This window comes from Mesoplodon densirostris, chromosome 2, assembly GCF_025265405.1.
Source record: "Mesoplodon densirostris isolate mMesDen1 chromosome 2, mMesDen1 primary haplotype, whole genome shotgun sequence".
NCBI classification, from domain to species: domain Eukaryota; kingdom Metazoa; phylum Chordata; class Mammalia; order Artiodactyla; family Ziphiidae; genus Mesoplodon; species Mesoplodon densirostris.
Window position 1 is genome coordinate 107,604,032 of NC_082662.1, and position 22,421 is coordinate 107,626,452.

At 38.5% G+C, this 22,421-nt stretch overlaps 1 protein-coding gene across 1 annotated transcript in view; it reads right to left on the reverse strand.

Annotated features, from left to right (window-relative positions):
* Window positions 1–22,421, reverse strand: part of WARS2 (tryptophanyl tRNA synthetase 2, mitochondrial) — an 86,042-nt gene that overhangs the window by 13,021 nt on the left and 50,600 nt on the right. Inside the window, exons 3-4 of the mRNA XM_060090365.1 lie at window positions 7,137–7,217; window positions 3,383–3,468 (exon numbers count right to left, since the gene is read on the reverse strand). Coding sequence (XP_059946348.1) covers window positions 3,383–3,468; window positions 7,137–7,217 — 167 coding nt within the window. The remainder of the gene's footprint in view (window positions 1–3,382; window positions 3,469–7,136; window positions 7,218–22,421) is intronic.

Below are 22,421 nucleotides of genomic sequence, written 5' to 3' on the forward strand. Positions count from 1 at the left end.
AGGTACCAGCTCCACATCTTTGATCTAATCGTGGCATTACAGGTAGATAGTTTCTAGTTTCTAGGCTAAGGTAGGAGACAATCATCTTGAATATTGATAATTACTTAGTTTTATAGAAAAATACTTTTGTCTGTTTAACAAGTTATATATAAAATATCAGAATCCTGATGGGGATAGAAAAACATATGCCACGATAATTTTCTTTTCAGAAAATAGGAAAAAGAAAGGCATCTTATGGCATTCTTAATACATATTCTAACCACGAAATAGATCAATAAGTGTTAAAGAAGGAATATTTATAGCATGGGAATTTTTTTGCTACTGGGAGTAGGCTGGGGTTACTGAGGCTGGAGAAGAACTACTTATCCTTGGAAGCCTTAACCGACTGTGAGAACCTGCTGATGTTGGGCAGAGTAAGACAGACAGGAAGCTATCGGAAAGCTCTTGGTGTTTACCTGCCCCCTCTGAAATAATTATTTTTTTGTGTAAGAAAAGAGGACATTCTCAACTTCAGGCTTGGGTTGAAAGAAAGGTAGATGATATGACAGATTTGGGGATGTTAAGGAGATATTTCTGCCAGTATCAGCCTTTTAAAATGTTGCCTGTGCTCTTAAAATGTTTGTATTGAGTATATACTAGGTGATATCAATTCATACATAAACTGTTTAATAACCCCCTGAGCTATGTCCCATTAATGCACTTTATGAATGAAAGAAGCTGCAGAATTTTTATCATTCTGACAATTGTATTTTGGGGAACCTGATAAAAATAAATTCATCATCACTTTGTTATATATTATCTATATTGCTCTGGTTATTCATGTGATGATCTTGTTTGCTAACACAATGACTGGCTCCTTAAGGAAGGTGAGCACTGGCCTCGGGAGACCATAATCACACTCTGAGGCTCCTCTGTCCACTGTCTGGCTGCATGGCTTGGGCAGATTGCTTAACCTTTACAAATGGGCCGCATTTGTAAAGCAAGGGAGTTGAAGAAGAGGCCCTTTAAAGTTCCTTCCCACTCTGTGCTCCATGGTATCACAGAGGGCAATCATTCTTGTTCAAGTTTACTCTTTTTCACAGCCCTGAACTTAGAGGACTCCCCCATTATAGCTCTTGAACTGTTGAAGAAATCTGTTGTGCTTGTGTGCTTCCAAATCCTGGTGCTGAAAAATCAGCCTTTGGTTCTATGAAGAAGTAGCTCTTGAAGATGAAACTAGACATAAGATTGTAATAGTCAAAGACATCATCATCAATCATAGCCAAGTGACAGATTTTAATTCTTTAATAATGATTTTTCTCATCTTTACAGGTGACAAAATCAAAGTTCTTTACAGTTCTTTACAGAACCTTTCTAAGTAAATATGCTACTTCACTGGGAAATATATTATTAGACCCTCATTAGACTTTCATTTGCTGCTCCTGGAGAAAAGTGTTCTAGATTTCCCAGGATAAGTCAAAAGTTACTTATTATAAATAATAAATGCTATCAGGGGTCCAGCATTGAAGTTAATATATCAAACAGACACATAATCCTAACATATAAGTTTGAATCAGAATTAAAGATAGATTGCATGTACTAATGGACGTTCCTTATATGTAAAGTTAAGCAGCTATTCTTCTAGCTGTTTCCATCATAAGTGCATGAGGGCTCTGAGGTCATGTCACAAGGTACATATACTGTCATCTCCATGCTATTATCACATTTACAGGCAAAGAATTCTAGTTTTCCCACAGAAGAATCACTGTTTTTTTTAATAAATTTATTTTATTTTTATTTATTTTTGGCTGTGTTGGGTCTTTGTTGCTGCACACGGGCCTTCTCTAGCTTCAGTAAGCGGGGTCTACTCTTCATTGTAGTGCATGGGCTTCTCATTGTCGTGGCTTCTCTTGTTGTGGAGCACGGGCTCTAGGCACACGGGCTTCAGTAGTTGTGACTCGCGGGCTCTAGAGCACAGGCTCAGTAGTTGTGGCACACGGGCTTAGTTGCTTCGCGGCATGTGGGATCTTCCTGGACCAGGGCTCGAACCCATGTCCCCTGCATTGGCAGATGGATTCTTAACCACTGTGCCACCAGGGAAGCCCAGAAGAATCACTTTTATGGGGTCAAGGTTTTAGGGGAAAGGGGTAAAAAAGACCCATATAGTTTCTCTTTTTCCTCAGAAACTTTCACAGTAGCAAGGTTTGGCCATGACTATATGCTGACTGGGAGGCTTTATCTCTAGAAGGCCAAATGAGGGCTGAGAGAGGTGATGTGGGGATAGGAGGGAAGAATCGGGAGAGGAATGGGGTCAGAAGCCCTGGCCAGCCCTACAGAGAGTGCACGTATCCTCTAGTTGTATCGTTTTGAGACCTGTAAGTAGCAGCAGTAGCTGACTTATAGATTATGGGTCCAAGAAAAGTGAGGGCACCCTATACCATGTTGAAAAACTTGATCTCAACCTGCAGGTCCAATACAGTAGCCACTACAACAGGCAGCTATTTAAATTGAAATTAATTAAAGTTAAATACAAGTTAAAATTCAGTTCCTCTGTCAACATTTCAAGTGCTCAATAGCCACATGTGACTACCGGCTATGGTCTTAACGCAGGTAGAGAACATTTCCATAACTGCAGCAAGTTCTATGGGACAGCATTGCTTGAGAGTCTAGATTATGTGAGAAATCAACATTTAAAACTCTTGAAGTGTAATTATTACTAGGGAAGGATATATTCTATAGTGGTTAAGAGCACAGATTTTGTACCCAAACTTTCTAGACTCAAATCCTGGGTCCAAGCCTTGCTAGCACATGACCTTGGGCAAGTTACTAACCACTCTCAGCCTAAGTTTGCACATCTGTAAACTAAGGATGATGATGGTATAGCTTTTATAAGGTTGTTGTGAGGATTAAATGGGTTAATGTATGTAAAGCACTTATAATTGTTTCCAACACATGGCAAGTGCTATTTAAGGGCTACTTCTTTTTTTTTTTTTTTTTTTTTTGCGGTACGCAGGCCTCTCACTGCTGTGGCCTCTCCCATTGTGGAGCACTGGCTCCGGACGCACAGGCTCAGCGGCCATGGCTCACGGGCCCAGCTGCTCCGTGGCATGTGGGATCTTCCCAGACCAGGGCACGAACCCGTGTCCCCTGCATCGGCAGGCGGACTCTCAACCACTGTGCCACCAGGGAAGCCCTAAGGGCTACTTCTTAATATTATTAGTTTCACATTAAAACATACTTCTATAATTTAGTATTATTACCAGGGAATAGACACAACTAGATTCATGTGTCTGATCCTTTCTGTACCCATCTTTCCCCATGAACCAAATCTTTTTAAGATAGGTGAGACATTCTCTTGTCAGCATGACTACATCTGGGACGAGGGGTGAACTCTGCTCCTTACTTGTACAGCAGAATGTCAGCTGCCTGGAGTACTGGGTAGGTGAGCAGGCCCATGGCTCCATTCTGCTTCTCCTTGGCAGTCTTTGCCTGCGGGGGTGGAAGGAGAGGAGGGAAACAAATCCAACATGAACCTAATTATAATGCTAAATTAGGAAATCTTTAAAGCAAGCAAGGGGTGATTTGAAGCCACCTGTAACAACATTCTATCTCAGTTCCTGTTAGTAACTCTGGCCATCTTCTGGCTGGCTTGTCTCCATGCTCCAGCCTTAGGCAGGAATAAGGTGAATCCGCTTCCCCACTGCCCCTTGAAACGATCCTGCACTGCCACTATTTCTTTTTCATTTTATTAAAGTAAGGACATAAGATTTTCTAGGTTCCAAATCAGATAAATTCTAGATTTCACAGGGAAGGTCAGAAAATACCATGAAATTAAATTTCTATAAATTAACATTAGTTAACATCAAATTGTTTGTGGAAACTTCCCAGAAAGTCTCACACTCTGCTGTTGACAAAACTGTAATGTTCCCTTAAAATCACATTAAAACAAAACAAAACAAAAACCCTAAAAATCATGGCATTAAAAACAATGAAACTAAGGGAAAATTTCATCTAACCAATCCTAATTATCTGTCCTGAGAGCAAAGTGATCCAATAAACAGTACAGGTGGTATAAACCAAAATATTTCCTTAACAGGGAAGCTGATGGAAACACTGGAGGTGATACTAGAAATATTTAACAACTGGCGAGCACTGGGTGCTGAATGTGAGCCCTAGTGATACTAACTCCCTTGCTGCAGGGAATCTGGCTTTCTGAGCAGAGCTACTTATTAGCAGGAACTATTGTGTGCAGTTCACTGGTAATTGCTTCTAAGGCCTAGGTATACCATATCTTGTAAAATGATAAATGGATATTTTGGTATATTTTGGTGTGTAGATAAGTTTCATTTGTTTAGTTAATATGAATCACTTCCCTGAAATCCAAAGATTCCTGAATGAAATGAACAACTCAATTTATAAATTTGCATGATTCTGAGGACCAAACTCACGTGCTCACAACTCAGGGTTCCCCAAACAAAATGCAGACACACTCTTTGAGACTGGGTCTGAAAACAACAGCTTCTCTCTTTAATCATCTTAATGTTTCATAATTTAGTTACAAATTTTTCTAGTTACTTCAAGTAGTTTCTGGCTTATAGCACTACTAATGCTATAGGCCGTTCATAGGAAATTTGAAAGTTTGACCATACAATTCCTTCAGTACACCTTATTACTACGTTCATGATAAAGGCCAGTTTGCAATGATCATAGGGTAATTATAATAAAAATTTAATTTGGGGGGCTTCCCTGGTGGCGCAGTGGTTGAGAGTCTGCCTGCCGATGCAGGGGACACGGGTTCGTGCCCCGGTCCGGGAAGATCTCACATGCCGTGGAGCAACTAGGCCCGTGAGCCACAACTACTGAGCCTGTGCGTCTGGAGCCTGTGCTCCACAACAAGAGAGGCCGCGATAGTGAGAGGCCCGCGCACCGCAATGAACAGTGGCCCCCGCTTGCCGCAGCTAGAGAAAGCCCTTGCACAGAAATGAAGACCCAACACAGCCAAAAATGAATAAAAATAAAAATAAAGGAATTCCCTTAAAATTTTTTTTTAATTTGGAAATGAGCAAATGGGAAAAGAACCCAGTCTTTAAAAATTGCTACTGTCGGGCTTCCCTGGTGGCGCAGTGGTTGAGAGTCCGCCTGCCGATGCAGGGGACATGGGTTCGTGCCCTGGTCCGGGAAGATCCCACATGCTGCGGAGCGGCTAGGTCCGTGAGCCATGGCTGCTGAGCCTGTGCTCCGCAACAGGAGAGGCCACAACAGTGAGAGGCCACAACAGTGAGAGGCCCGCGTACTTCAAAAAAAAAAAGAAAAATGCTACTATATTAGATTTATAGTCTTTTTATATTAGAATACTGGACCTTGAAACTACAAAGGAAGTGGGGAGGTGTGGAGAGCTCTATTACTTATTGGATGCCTATTATGGGCCCCAGATGCCTCACATCTGTGCTATCTCATCAATCCTCCAAATAACCCTGACCTCTCCAGCCCTGACCCTACCCTTCCTCCCCACTGTTTTGTCCCTCACTGCCCCAATCAAAACCAACCTAGGGGTTCTTAGCTCTTCCCATAGAACTGGAACCTTTCCCTCCTAAAACTTTTTACACTTTGATTGTTTGTTTAACTGTCTGTTCCCAAATAATCTATAAGCCTCATGAAAGGGGCTGCATCCATCCATCCTGGTAACAGCAATACCTCCAGCACTTAGTGTGATATGAGACTAGCAGAAGGCATCACCAGTATTTGTTAATGAAGGAATGACCATAGAAGGCAGTATACCATGCTCTACGATTAAGACTGGCTTTGAAATCCATGTTTTCCCCAAAGATAAGAAATCACGGACTAGTAGAAGCCTTCTACAGAATCATTCACTAGTAACGTGTTACCAGGAGGTCCTTAGACACTATTTTAAAGTGGGAGGGACTTCTCTGGTGCAGTGGTTAGGAATCCACCTGCCAATGCAGGGAATACAGGTTCAATCCCTGGTCCACGAAGATCCCACATGCCGTGGAGCAACTAAGCCCGTGAGCCACAACTACTGAGCCCGCGAGCCACAATTACTGAGCCTAGGTGCCTAGAGCCCGTGCTCCACAAGAGAAGCCACCGCAATGAGAAGCCCGCACACCACAATGAGGAGTAGCCCCTGCTTGCCCCAACTAGAGAAAGCCTGTGTGCAGCAATGAAGACCTAACGCAGCCAAAAAAAGAAAAAAAAAAAAAAAAGAAAGAAAAAGTGGGAGCATTTCCCATTAAATCAGTTCTTATAAAAGGATTTCAGCATTCAGTGTTCAGCTTAGTATTGCCATATTACGATAAAATGGGAAAGTCTTGCCCCAAACCAAAATACGGTAGAGAACATTACAAAATTTTGTTTCTAACTCCTGGTAACGATCCGGCACCATCACCAGTACCTCCTATTTAGACACTGCCACATTAAAGCTCTGTCTGTTTCTCTCTGCAGCATATGTCAAGCCTTCTAAATAGGAAATAAATGGCCCTGAAAATATGCTGGGAAGACGCTTGATACTGATATCAGTGTTGACATAGTGGCGGGCCACCTACCCTCAGGTTATCCAATTGCAAAAATACATGGGAGTAAAGTACTTTGAATTGCCCAATTTATATTTCTCTGCTGAACTTCTTAGAAAAAGAACAGGCTTAATTTTTCTGTGGGTTTGAACTGTTGCTTGGACTCAACTTGTTTAAATATTAAATAAAATATGTTGTCTCTTCTCCCCACAATGAAAACATTCTGGCCTTAATGCCAGTTAATTCTGGTGGAGGCAACTTCAGAGTCCAGTAATCCAGAAATGGTGATTGTTAATTAGAATGTGGCACGTTCAAAGTCATTACCAAGTCTATGTAAAGGTCACTCAGGACCGACCATGCACAGATAAAATCAAATAATTAATAAGCTGGATATTTTCATCCAGTTTTTCAGTTGGAAAGAATCTTAGAGAACCCTCTTACTATCCGTTTCATACCCTGAGGCGGTGAGGTTAAAGATGCTGGTCTAGCTAGCCGCTAGAGTAACAGACCAGGGAGGGCAGCAAACTCAGGATTCCCAGAGCCTAACACAAAAATAAACAGAAAGAGGAAAAATAGCTGCACTGGGGACTGAACTTCTTTCTGTTTATTAATCAGATCACTGGCATTTACCTTCCACTGGTGTAAATGTTGTAATCGGGGTAGTCTGACCATGCAGGTAAGGATCCAACTTAATTGTGTGTGTTCAGACACCTGAAGAAATAAAATAGAACATTAACAAAGGTGGTCAATATCTTCTTGCATATAAGGCAAAACCAAACAGGCAACAGGTATTACCTTGGCTAAAAATACCCCAAATGAGGGTAATTAAAAAAATTAAGGGGCTAATTCATAATGCATAGAATTTTAGACGAAGAAGACATCTTCAAAACTAACCAATACCATTACTAGTTTAGTGTTTAAATCCTCTTCACAACATCCCTAGCAAGTAGCTGACAGTGAGAGGGTTTCATTATGTCCTGAGGCATCTATTTCAGCACAGGGCATCTAGTCAATATTTTATAATAACTTTGTATGGTGTGTAATCTATAAAAATATTGAATCACTATGTTGTACACCTAAAACTATTATAAGTCAACTATATGTCAATTTAAAAAGCCAATGTAATTAAGAAGACACACACACATGCACACACACACACATGCATGCATGCACACTGGTCAAATCCTCTCTAAACGAATTCTAAATATATGAAAGCAGCTGTAATATCTTAATGTAAATGGCAAAGAAAGGTACTGGACTTAAAGACTGAGTCCTTTAGACCCAGAGGAATTTGAAATTTAGGAATCACTTTATCATCTGAAAGCATGTTTTTAGATAGTTTCTATTTCTTCCTTTTTTTTCTTTTTTCTTTTAAGAAGAGATTTAGTCAACAAGAAAATATAACCTTTTCCCAATTTGTTTTTGTTTTAACCAAATTCAATCAAGTCACCAAATCTGGCAACAATTGGGATGATTCTTGGGTCCAGGCCAGGTTCTAATTGGTGACCTAGAATTTAAGGCCTATGCATCCTGTTTCTGGACCCTGGGGATTCTGAGCCCTTCATCCATTGTGGCTTTTTGTGTGTGTGCCCATCTGATTTCCTTAAAAAGCAGAGGCTGTTGCCAGCTCTGAAAAGTGGCCCCAAATGTGTTCTTTGTGGGTTTTGCAAATGGAACATAAAGGAATGAAGCTGAATCAGTCCAGGCCTATTTTACTAGCAAGGAATCGCCATCTGGCATAAGATAATTTCTCGTTTTTTTTTCCTCAAGTCATGGAGAGGGAAGAGCTGTTTTTCACATGTTTGACAAGGAATCGCTTTTAAAGTTTTGCAAGTCGCTGGGTTGAATCTGTCATCTTTCTTCCAAGAGGCATTTGGGATTCATTGAGGGCAGTGACTTTGACAGCACTGTCCATGCAAATTGCTAACTGCTGCTGTAAACAAACAGCTATCAGACAGAAACAGTAACCCTGGATGGAAGCAAGAGGATTATAGTTCCTTCCAATCACCAAGCAAAACACATTCCCATTAGAACTAATAAAACAAGAGCTGTTTTTTGACATGAAGAAGTAGGAGAGATTTTTTTTTTCTTCTTTACTGAATTGGGGAAAGGAATAAAAACACAGAATATAACCATGGACATGTGGAAAGAGACAAGATGATTTCTTTCCTTCAACTAGGGCTCAAGAGCTCAGCTTTGGTGATATGCAAACAGCTACCATGATGTCTCCATGAAGTCAAGTATTTTCTAGTAGCTTTTTATTTGGCTATATGGAATGAAACTTATTGAATATTCTGCAGAGATCTTCCTGGTGTTTCCAAATAATGTGGCATTAATTAATTCAATTATCCTTATTTGGGAAAAGTAAGTAAAAGGTCAAAGGCAATTAATTTTCACAATTTATCTATAATATTATAATTTATAATATAAATTAATATATCGTTAATAATTATACAAGAAGGGTAGTACACTTTAGGATTTAGCTCTCTTAATTTATTCATATTCATGGCAACTGCTTGGAAAAGGTCAGACTTCTATCTGGAGAAAAGTGAAAATGGTATTAAATATAGTACATTCTGCTTTATGTTGTGAAATCACAAACAAAATAACAATATAATCTGGTTTAGCCACAGAAAAACAAAAGCATGGAACAATAAGGTGGTCTGTTGACCATCCACAAACAAGTCAGCAGTGATTTAAGATTTCTGACCTCCTAATTATAACAAGTAAAGATATATGTATTCTTCAGCTAACAGCAGTTTTGCCCATCTTGTTCACTGTTGTAAAACAAGAATCTGGCACACCATAGGTGCTCAATAAATATCTGTTGAATGTATGAACAATAACAAAGGCTGCAGAAAGAATGGTTAGGACCAAAAAGAATCCATTAGATTTAGCAATGGACTTGTTGGTGATCCAGGCAAAAGCAATTTCACGGGAGTGATTGGGATGAATGCTAAATCTGTTACAGAGGGGTGGGTTGAAGCAAGACTAGGAGGCAGAATATGAAGGCAGACATACAAGAAGTATAGCAGAGTGGATAAGAACTCTCTCTCTGAGCTTAGGCTACCAGATCTGAATGCTAGTTCTGCCACTCAGTAGCTGGGTAACCCTGTGTAAATGACTTAACCTCTCTGTGCCTCAGTTTCATCATTTATAAAATGAGATTAACAACAGTATCCACCTGACAGTGCTTAGTACAGTACCTAGCACACAGTAAGCACTCAGTAAATGGTAGTTATTATGACTATAGATAACTTTTAGGAAGACTCTTTTAACTTTTTATTCTGAGATAATTATAGATTTGCATATAGTTGTAAGAAATAATACTAAGAGATCCAGTATGCCCTTCACCCAGGTTCCCCCAGTGGCAACACCTTGCATAAATATAGTGCAATATCACAACCAGGAAATTGAATTTGATACAATCCATCCACCCTATTTAGATTTCACCAGTTTTACATGTACTACTCATTGTGTGGGTGTATTTAGTTCAATGCAATTTTATCACATGTGTAAGACATTTCTTTTTTAAGGAGTATAGAAATGAAGGTAACTAGTAGGGATTAAGAATAAAAATTTTGTTTTGTTTTTTAAGGTGGGATAGACCTACATCTTCCACTGAAATAGGAGGAGGAGAAATAAATATAGATGAGGATCTATCTTGTGGGATAGGAGTGGAGAGCAGAAAGTGAGAGAACTTCAACTTTAATGGGTTCTGTTATCTCTGAAAACAGAAGACAGGGTGATTGATTAGAAATAAATGGGGTAAGAAATATACTCAGTGGAATTGCTGGGTTTGAAAGGAAGGAATAAAAGATATTTTGGAATAGAGCTGTATCAGACTTGATGCTTTGCTGGTGTTTTTGTGAATGAAAGAGGACAATCATCTGTAAAATACACTCATGGGGAAACACTGGTATTCTTCAGGGTAGACTAAAATGTTCTGCCTAAATATTTAAAATTTTTTTTTAAATTTGCAGAAAAACTTATATCAGTTGATTGCATCTTTCCTTTGGTCAGTAAGGATTTTTAATACGATCTAAAAAGTACTAAACATAAAGCAAAAATCTTGATAAATGAAACTACATTAAAATTAATGACGTCTCTTTATCAAACACCACCATTAAAAGAGGGAAAAAAGGCAAGTCACAGAGTGGGAGGAGCTATCTGCAAACCTATACAGATTATACTGGTACACAGACTATGTAAAGAATACCTACAGGGCTTCCCTGGTGGCGCAGTGGTTGAGAGTCCGCCTGCCGATACAGGGGACACGGGTTCGTGCCCTGGTCCGGGAAGATCCCACATGCCGCGGAGCGGCTGGGCCCATGAGCCATGGCCGCTGAGCCTGCGCGTCCGGAGCCTGTGCTCCGCAACGGGAGAGGCCACGACAGTGAGAGGCCCGCGTACCACAAAAAAAAAAAAAAAAAAAAAAGAATACCTACAAATTTATAAGAAAAAAGCAGATAACCTTATACAAATTGGCCAAGTACATTAAATGCAAATTAAAGTCATACTGTGATACCACTACACCCTCACCAGAATGATTAAAATGAAAAACCCAAAATACTGCCAAGTATGGCAAGGATATTGAGTAAACAGAACTCTTACACAGTGCTGTGGGAATGTAAATTGGTCCACCAACTTTGAAAATTGACTGTATCCACTAATGCTCAGCATTCATATAACATATGACCCAGGTATTCCATTTCTAGGTATATACCTAACAGAAATGTTTACATATGTTCACAAAAATATCTGTGCAAGAGTATACTGTAACAGCCCCATATTGTAAGTAATCCAAATATCCACCTACAGAGAATGTATAAATTGTGGTATATTCACTCAACGGAATACTACAGCAATGAGGAAGACTGAATTACATTTAACAACAGGAAAGAATCTCACAAACATAATGTTGAATGAAAGAAGACAGACATAAAAGAGTATATACTAAATGGTTCAAATTATATTAAGTTTAAAAACAGGTTATCTTAGGGAAGGGATGTTTAGTGATTGGAAAGGGGCATAAAGAGCAATGCAAGTTACCCATGTAACTTGTACACGGGTGTGTTCAGTTGGTGAAAATAGGTAAAAGGCTTGTAAATCTAACTATACTTGGCCTTGAATAAAAGTTAAAACATTTCTGGTGTTTAAAATAAGGTGGAGGGACTTATGGAATAGCAGAGCAACAACCTCTGAAAATCTGTTCCTCCATAAAAGCAATGAGAACACAAGCAAAAATTGCCAAAGTCAACTTTTACAAAACTGTGGAAAATTAGCCAAAGGCTTGCAATAATCTGAAGAGTATTTATTTAAGAAAAACATCCAAATCCCAGTAAAAACAGAGAGCTTTGTGGCATTTTAACTTGCCCGATTCCCATTAGCCTCTCCCCATATCTGTGGTAGTCATGAAAAGAGCAGCCTAGCAGCCACTGGAAGGAAATATTAGGGTTTGGAGCTCCTCATAAAGATCCAGCCCCAGAGAAGCATCACTACTCGACCTGACAGCTCTCCATTTGGAAAATGGGGAAAAGCCCCATTTGCAGGGCTGGCTATTATTTGACCTGATTAGAGCTCACTCAGTGGGAAAAGCCCTAGCCCTAAGACACTTTTCAAATATAATCATCAGCAATGATTTAATATTACAGCTGCCTGAGGTGCTGATACCAGAAGGAGAAAACAAGAGGCTGTCTAGAAAGCTTAAGGAGAAAAGCTGGGAAATGATATGCTTATAGAGTACTTTGAAAAGACCTGACACATTCCTGGGCCTCCAGCAGGCCACAAGTATGTGCACAGCTGTGCACACGTCCAGGAAAGATCTAAGAAGACCCTAATCTCTTACCTCTAGCTCACCTTGAGGCCCTGTGTAAGCCCTTCACCAAAGGGTTGAAAATATAGGACCAAAGCATTTAGACATTTCTGCTCAATCATTATCTGAGTACTAAGCTAACCCAGCAGAGACTGCAGTGGCCACACATGACTATGAAGACAGACTTTACAGAATTGCTGCAGAAAAGTCACTGAGTAAACATAGCAACAACAAAAATGAACCCTAGGTGGTGGGTGGAGGGCAGATTTCACTAGTGAATTGCCATAAACATTGAAAAAATTAATACCAATTCTTCACAATCTCTTCCAGAAAAATAAAAGATGAGGGCACACTTTCTTACTCATTCTAGGAGGCGTGTATTATACTGAAACCAAAACCAGGCAAAGACATCACAACAAAAATAACTATAGGCCAATGACATGAATATAGATACAAAAACCCTCAACGTAATACTAGCAAATTAAATCCAGCAACATATATAAAGAATTACACAACATAATCAAGTGGGATTTATTCCAGAAATGCAAGCTTGGTGTAACATCCAAAAATCGATCAGTGTAATACTACAGTAATTTAGAAAATGTATGGTATAAGGATAGAACATACAGATCAATGGAAAACAAGTGAGAGTCCAGAAGTATATCCTTACCTTTATGGTCAATTGGTTTTCAACAAAGACGCCAAGACAGTTCACTGGGGGAAAGAATAGTCTCTTCAACAAATAATGCTAGGGCAACTAAACATCTACAGGCATATATCTATAAGCAAAAGCATGATGTTGTAGCCCTACCTCTCACTATACATAAAACTTAACTCAAGATGGATCACAGACCTCAATATAACAGCCCAAACTGTAAACTGCTTAGAAAAAAAATAGGAGTAGGTATTCATGACCTTGGTTAAGCAGTGATTTGTTAGTCCATAGGACACCAATAGAACAAGCAACAAAAGGAAAAAACAGATAAACTGGTCTTCATCAAAATTTTAAAATGTTGTGTTTCACAATAAATGCTGGAGAGGGTGTGGAGAAAAGGGAACACTCTTGCACTGTTGGTGGGAATGTAAATTGATACAGCCACTATGAAGAACAGTATGGTAGTTCCTTAAAAAACTAAAAATAGAACTACCATACGACCCAGCAAAACCATAATTCAAAAAGAGTCATGTACCAAAATATTCATTGCAGCTCTATTTACAATAGCCAGGACATGGAAGCAACCTAAGTGTCCATCAACAGATGAATGGATAAAGAAGATGTGGCACATATATACAATGGAATATTACTCAGCCATAAAAAGAAACGAAATTGAGTTATTTGTAGTGAGGTGGATGGACCTAGAGTGTGTCATACAGAGTGAAGTAAGTCAGAAAGAGAAAAACAAATACCGTATGCTAACACATATATATGGAATCTAAGGAAAAAAAAAAAAGGTCATGAAGTACCTAGGGGTAAGAGGGGAATAAAGACACAGACCTACTAGAGCATGGACTTGAGGATATGGGGAGGGGGAAGGGTAAGCTGTGACAAAGTGAGAGAGTGGCATGGACATATGTACACTACCAAACATAAAATAGATAGCTATTAGGAAGCAGCCGCATAGCACAGGGAGACCAGCTAGGTGGTTTGTGACCACCTAGAGGGGTGGGATAGGGAGGGTGGGAGGGAGGGAGATGCAAGAGGGAAGAGATATGGGAACATATGTATATGTATAACTGATTCACTATGTTATAAAGCAGAAATTAACACACCATTGTAACGCAATTATATTCCAATAAAGATGTTAAAAAAATTTTTTTTAATGTTGTGTCTCAAAGGACACCATCAAGAAAGTGAAAGATTGTTCACAAAATAGAAGTTACTTGCAAATCATGCCTGACAAGGTAGCTGTATCCAGACTATGTAAAAAACTCATAATTCAACAATGAAAAGACAGATAATCCAATTTAAAATGGGCAGAGGATTTGAAAAGACACTTCTTCAAAGAAGATATACAAATGACTAATAAGCACATGAAAAAATGCTCAACATCATTAGTCATTAGGAAATTGCAAATCAAAACCACATTGAAAAAAACAACACATTGAGATACCACTTTACACTCACTAGGATACTTAAAATAAAAAAAGACTGACAACAAAAAAATTTGGGGAAAGAAATGAAAAACTTGGAATCCTTATACAGATCTTCCTCAACTTACAATGGGGTTACTTCCTGATAAACCCATCATTGAGTTGAAAATATCCTAAGTTGAAAATGCATTTAATACATCTAACATACACAACATCATAGCTTAGCCTAGCTTACCTTAAACATGCTCAAAACACTTACATTAGCTACAGTTGGGCAAAATTAGCACAAAGTCTGTTTTATAATAAAGTGTTGAACATCTCATGTAATTTATTGAATACTGTACTAAAAGCAAAAAACAGACTGGTTGTATGGGTACACAACTGTCATAAGTGTGTCTGTCAGTTGTTTGCCCTCGTAATCTTGTGGTTGACTGGGAGCTGTGGCTCGCCGCTGATGCCCAACATCATGAGAAAGTATCAAACTGCGTATTGCTAGCCCAGGAAAATAAAAAATAAAATTCAAAGTTCGAAGTACCGTTTCTGCTGAATGTTTATTGCTCTTGCACCATTGTAAAGTCGAAAAATCGTATGTTTGAACCATCCTAAGTCAGGGACCCTCTGTACATTGGTGGTAGAACTCTCATACAAAGTAGTGCAGACACTTTCAAAACCCTTTAACAGTCCTTCAAAATGTTAAATATAGAGTCACCATATGACCCAGCAATCCCATTCCTAGATGTATACCAAGATAACCAAAAACATGTAACTATACAAAAACTTTATACACAAGTTCAGAGTAGCATTTTCATGTGGAAAACATCTGGAAAAGTGGAAACAACCCAAATGTTCACTGACTCATCATGAATGAATGAACAAAATGTGGTATAGCCATACAATGGAGTACTACTCCACAATAAAAACAAATGAAGTACTGATAAATATTACAACATAGACAAACCTTGAAAACATTATGTTAAGTGAAAGAAGCCAATCACAAAAGCCACTTGTATGAAATGTTCAGAAAAGGCAAACCCATAGAAGACAAAGTGGATTGGAGGTTGCCATGGAGAGGGGAGAGGGGCAATGGGTACTGGGTTTCATCACAGAGTGATGAAAATGCTCTAAACTTGATTGTGGCGATGGATGCACAACTCTGTGAATATACTAAAAGTCATCAAATTGTACACTTTAAATGAGTGAATTGTATGGTATATGAATTTTATCTCACTAAGGCTGTTTAGAAAACTATGCAGGTGGAATTCATCACAACTGTTCTTTGATGCATCATCCATTAATTATTCTGTGGCAATAAAGATAATGTAGTTTGAGTAGTCCTGATTTTCTGATCTTTGGCATGATCTCCACTTTCCTCCAGACAGGAATTTTTCTCCCCACAGGAATAGATGGCCCTCAAATCAAAGAGCCAACTCCAGATCCTTTCAAAACGTGAGTGGGGAGAATGGGTTCTCATCAGTGAAGAAAAAGATGCCAGAGCTGCTGCTGTGTTTGACGAGCCTCCCCTTCTCACTTAAGCCCACTCCAATCAGGTTTCACCTCCACTGCTCCACTACAACCCCTCACCACGGTCAGCAATGCTAATGGTTAAGATAAAGTTGTTATCTTACTGGCATATTAAACAGCATTTGACACAAATAATTACTTCTTCCACCTTGATTCACTTTCTTCACTTGGCTCCCCAGACACTGCATTATTGTAGTGTTTCTCCCAGTTTCAATACGTTTTCTTCTCAGTCTCTTTGTGTGGTTCCTTCTCTTCTCCCTGACCTTAATATTGCAGACACCCAGGTTTTAGTCCTTGTTTCTTTATTTACATTCTTTTTTACACTCACTCTCTTTGCAATTTCATCTCATCTCATGGCTTTAACTACTATCTGTGTAACTGATGACTTCTAAATGTATAACTCTAGCCAGACCTCTTTGCTGAGCTCCAGATTCATATATCCAACTCTCCATTCAGCGTATTTGTGTGGATATCCAATGGACATCTCAAACTCAGTCTACCCAGAACTGAGCTCCTGACCCTCCTTCCCAAACCTGCTCTACCACAGCTGTCCTTTCTGTTGGTGGCAACTCTACCCTTCCAGTTACTTAGGCAAAAACCTTGGAGTCATTCTTCACTCCTCTATTTCTCTCATACTCTATGCCTAATCCATCTGCAAATCTTGTTGCTTCTACCTTCAAAATATATTCAGAATCTCTTAGCACTTTCACCTCTTCTGCTGCTACCACTCTGGTCTGAGGCACGATCAACTCTCGCCTGGATTGCTAACTGGTCTCCCTGCTTCCAACCTAGTTACAATGCGGTCTATTCTTAACAATAGCCAAAGTGACCCTTTTAAAACATAGATTGTGTCACTTCTCTGCTCCTCCTGCACTTCCCATTTCCTCAGAGTAAAAGCCGAAGTCCTTACAATGGCCTATCATGATCATCTCCTCCCTTTCAACCCTGTGACGTCTGGATTCCAATCCTCCTTCTCACCCGCTTTGTTCCCTCTTCTCCAGACATGCTGACTTCCTTGTGTTCCCTGAATACACCAGGCATACTCCCACCTTAGCAGCTTTGCACTGACCCTTTTCTCTGATAGGAATTCTCTTCCCCCAGATATTCATGTCATTAACTCCCTCACATTAAGTCTTTGCTCTAATATTATCTTATCAAAGGGGTTCACGAAGCCATGCTGTTTAAAATAGCAACATGTTTCCCTCAGTGCCACTCCCAATTCCCCTTAATCTTTTTCTATATAACCTATCACCTTCTAATATACTTTATGTTTGGCTTATTCATTATAGTTATTATTTATGTTGTGTTACCCCAACAGAATGTAAGTATTATGGTGGCAAAGATTTTTGTCTGTTTTCTTCACTGATGTAACATGAGTACCTAACACAGGACCTAGGACATGGTAAGTGCTCAATAAATATTTATTAAATGAATGCATGAATGAAATTAAAGGTTTATTAATAAGGTGATGTCTAAATAAAGTGTGGCATATTTATATAATGGTACACTATACAACAAATAGAAGAAATGAACTAGATTTAGATGTATGAACATGAGATCACAAAAACATACCGCTGTGTGAAAAAAGAAAATTGCAGAAAGGTTCTACAATATGGCACCACTTGTATCATTTTTTTTAAACTACACAATTAAAAATACTATATTTACTCATGGGATTACACATGAAAACAAGTGTGAAAAATTGGCTGGATTGATATAGGTCAAGTCCAAGATTTGGTTGCCTGGGGATAGAGAAAAGGGATGTAGGGAGGAGGGGTGAAAGGAGTAGACAAGGAAAGAATTAAAGGGTCCTTCAACTTTATTTGTTTAATATAGGAAGTCAAGCAAATATGACAAAATGTCAACAATATTCATCCTTGGTGTTGGGAACATGAATGTCTGTTATATTAGCCCCTGTGTTTTGCTGAATTTAAACTTTTTTTCAGAAACATTTAATTAGCAAGGAGATTACAGGATAGCATGATTCAAAAAAAAAATACAGCTGCTAGGTATCAATCAAAGCCATTCAAGCAATTAGCTGATTCAGTAAATCTTAGATCAAATGTCTAAGTGTCCCTTAGGTATCAATCAAAGCCATTCAAGCAATTAGCTGATTCAGTAAATCTTAGATCAAATGTCTAAGTGTCCCTTAGGATTTTACTACGTCCTATATAAATGTTATCTTCCCAGGAATCAGGTACTGTAAGTTTTGGTTAGGACACCTGGAAGACTATTCTGACTCACAAATTCCCATTTATCATTTCCTCTCGGAAACTAGCAACTTCACGCTGAGTTATTTTTATTAGACTCTTATCATCCTCATCACAAATCCCCTTAACAGGAACCTTGTTTGAAGATCAATTTAAATTAAAAGAACTCTGTTATCAATGATAAACTCTCACTCTCTTCAACTGGTCTGCCTCCTGTCAGTATTTATGTTTGCCAATGAATATCTATCTGTACACATTTGGATTCTTCTATGCTTTTTTCTTAGTCCAATATTTCCAAAGCTAAATAAGCAGCTTCTATAAGCCTGCTCCAGACTTAAAAGTCACCTCCGTCTAAGTCCTACTGATTAGTGTGTATATGTGTGTGTATGTGTATACATATGTACCTCTTTACCTATAGCAGTATATTAGTCAGCTTTTTCTAGGCTATGCTCGGTAACAACCCTAAATAAGTGGCCCACAGCCATGGTTTCTTTCTCATTCACATCACATATTAGTAGCTGTAGGCTGGCTTTTCCTCTGCTTTACATACCTTCTCATTCCAGGACCCAAACTGAAGGAGTTAGAAGGAAGGAAGAGCAAGAGAGTTAGAACAAACATGGAATGGCTTGTAAAGATCCTGCTTGGGCATGGTGTATAACATGTTCGCTCACTTTCCATTGGCTAAAGCAAGTCATGTGGACAAGCCCAACATGAGTGGAGTAGGAACAGATGTTTCTCCTATCGAAGGCACTGTCAGTCATGTGGCAATGGATGAGGACATATAATCCTCATACCTATGGGTTAGCAAACTGCTGCTCCCAGGCCAAATCTGACCTGTGGATTGTTTTTATTCAGCCCATGGGTTAAGAATGGTTTTTACATTTTTAAAGGGTAGTCAAATATAAAAAAAGAGAAGAAGGAGAAGGAAAAAGAATTGGAGGAGGAGGAGAGCTGGTGGTGTAGAGGGTGGTGACAGCACATGTGGCCTGCAAAGCCTAAACTACTATCTACGCTCTTGCAGAAAAAGTTTTCTGATCATTGTTCTTACAGGAAATGAACATGAATAATTAGGAATGATAACAATCTACCATAAACACGCACCCCCTCAGCAATTCCTACCTTGAGGAAGAATGAGAGCTATCCTGTAGAGGACATGATGGCAGACAGTTTATTGTTGTTTTTATAAAATTTATCTCTTGAGTAAATTTTATGTTAAATTTTCATGTGGGTATATATGATAGCCCCCAAAACTTAGGTCCTAAAAAATAATGAAGATTTTGGGGACTACATTAAATTAAATATTTTTGTTCATCAAAGGACATAACAAAGTGAAAAGGCAACCTGAGAAGTGGGAGAAAATAAAGAACTAACTACCACAACTCAACAACAACAAAAACAACCTGATTAAAAAATGGGCAAAGGACTTGAAGAGTCATTTCTCCAAGGAAGTTATACAAATGGTCAACAAGCATATGAAAAGATGCTCAACATCACTAGACATTAGGGAAATGCAAATTAAAACTATAAAATGAGATATGGCCTCATATCCATTAGGAAGGCTACTATTACAAAAACCCCACAAAACCCAAGAAAACCCACACATACAAAAAAGAAAATAACAACTGTTGATGAGGATGGAGAAATTGGAACCCTTGTGCACTGTTGGTCAGAACATAAAATGGTCCAACTGCTATGGAAAACAGTATGGTGATTCCTAAAAAAATTAAGAATAGATTACCATGTGATCCAGCAATATCACTTGTGGGTTTATACACAAAAGAAACAACAAGAATTCACTGTATAGCACAGGGAACTATATTCAATATCTTGTAATAAACTATAATGGAAAAGAATTAATATAATCGAATCACTTTGCTGTACACCTGAAACTAACACAATAGTGTAAATCAACTATACTTTGATTTAAAAAAAAAAGAATACAAAGCAGGATCTTAAAGAGCTATTTGTATACTCATGTTCACAACAGCATGATTAAACATAGCCAAAAGGGGGAAGCAACCCAAATACCCACTGACAGATGAATGAATGGATAAACAAAATGTGATATATACACACAATGGAATATTATCCAGCTTTAAAAAGGAAGGCAATTAAGACACATGCTCTAGCATAGATGAACCTTGAGGACAGTATGTTAGGTGAAATGAGCCCAGTCACAAAAAGACAAATACTGTATGATTTTACTTATATGAATTATCTAGAACAGTCAGACTCATAGAGACAGAAAGCAGAATGGTGGTTGCCAGGGTCTGGAGGTTGGGGGGAGGGGAGGAAATCGCTGTTTAATGGGTACAGAATTTCAGTTTTGCAAGATGAAACAGTTCTGGAGATTGGTTGCACAGTAACATGAATATATTTAACACTACTGAACTGTACACTTAAAAAATGGTTAAGATGGTACATTTTATATTCATGTATTTTACCTCAGTTTTAAAAAAAGTCTGTGTAAAGAAAAAATATAAACATATATCTAAGGTTGGGAAAAAGTAGTTAATTTTATGTTATGTGAATTTCATCCCAAATTATTTTAAAAATTCAAGTGGAGGGGCTGGTTAGAGGTAAAAAGGAAAGATCTGGTTTCAGATATGTTGAAATTGAGGTTTTGGAAAGATATCCAGAGAGAGGAGTCTAGAAGATTGCTAGAAACACAAAAAACTAGGAAGAAAGTTTAGGGATAGAGACAAGATTTGAGAGAAAATGGCTGAAAGTTATAGAAGTAGATGAGACTTCAAGAGGGCAGAAAAAAAAAATATGGAATAGATCTATCTATGTATCTATCTATGTACCTGTCTATCTGTCTATCTACTTATCTATCTACCTAGCTACCTCAGGACAGAATTCTGGAAATTAAAAGGAATGAGCAGTTAATATATCAATGAATCAGAGTAATAAAGAAGTATAAGAAGAAAAGACTAAGCACAGGTAAATTAGAGGTCACATTGTGCTTCATTAAAAAAAAAAAAAAAAAAAACACAACCCTGGGTTGTGTTCTTTATCCTGTAGTATATAAGAAATAAGTACAAAATATGTTTGTAAATGATGTCTCTCCCTACATATATTTGTTGTTGTTTTGATTTGGATAAATAATGTTTAAACAAGGAAAAACATGAATTAAAAACAAACAAAAATGATGAAAGTCTTAAATCATAAGATGATTTTCATCTTCTTATTTTAAACTCTTTATAACTCTTGACTAAAATTCCCTAAAACTCTTGGCAGTAAAGATTCCTTCAGTCTAATTCAAAGCACTATCCTTGGCAAAGCTGCTCTCTTTATTTAAAAAATTAATTTATTAATTTATTTTGATTTTTAGCTGCGTTGGGTCTTCATTGCTGTGCACGGGGTTTCTCTAGTTGTGGTGAGCGGGGGCTACTCTTCATTGTGGTGCGCAGGCTTCTCATTGTGGTGGCTTCTCTTGTTGTGGAGCATGGGCTCTAGGCGCGTGGGCTTCAGTAGTTGTGGCACATGGGCTCAGTAGTTGTGGCGCATGGGCTTAGTTGTTCCGTGGCATGTGGGATCTTCCCGGACCAGGACTCAAACCCATGTCCCCTGAATTGGCAGGCAGATTCTTAACCACTGTGCCACCAGAGAAGTCCCAGAGCTACTCTCTTTTAATACTTTCCTTGGAGTGGGGTCAACAGTTGCAACACTTGGTTTCATGGGGCTTTTTGCTGGTTTTACAAGAAGTTTAGGAAACATGTTACAACAGCAAACAAAATAATTAGTTTACTGACTAAACTTGTGAGCAGGTTGTTTCTTGGTTTCATTGTGAATGGGTGACTCAAAGCTCAGATGAAATTTTTATGCCATATTTATTTTGCCTTTGTCATTTTAAATGTTGGAATGACAACTATATTGAACTACCTGAAGTGTTCTCACACAGTTCTGTGGGTTCTTCTTTTCTTTTGACTTATACATCCTAAGTGCCTACTCATTAAAAAAATTTTTTTTAATACTAAATCAACTTTAGTGAGGCATAATGTACAAACAATAAGATGGACCCATTTTAGCTGCTCAGTCCAAGGAGTTCTGACAAATCTTTACATGTGTAACCATCACACCAGTCAAGATATAGGACAGTTCAATGTCCCCCCAAAGTTCCCTCGCACAGCTTTACAGTTAATTCCTCACCCTTCCTTCACCCCTGCTCCTGGAAACCACTGATCTGTTTTTTGTTATTATGGATTAGTTCTGCCTATTCTAGAATATCATATAAATGTTAGTATATAATATGAATTCTTCTGTTCTTGGCTTCTT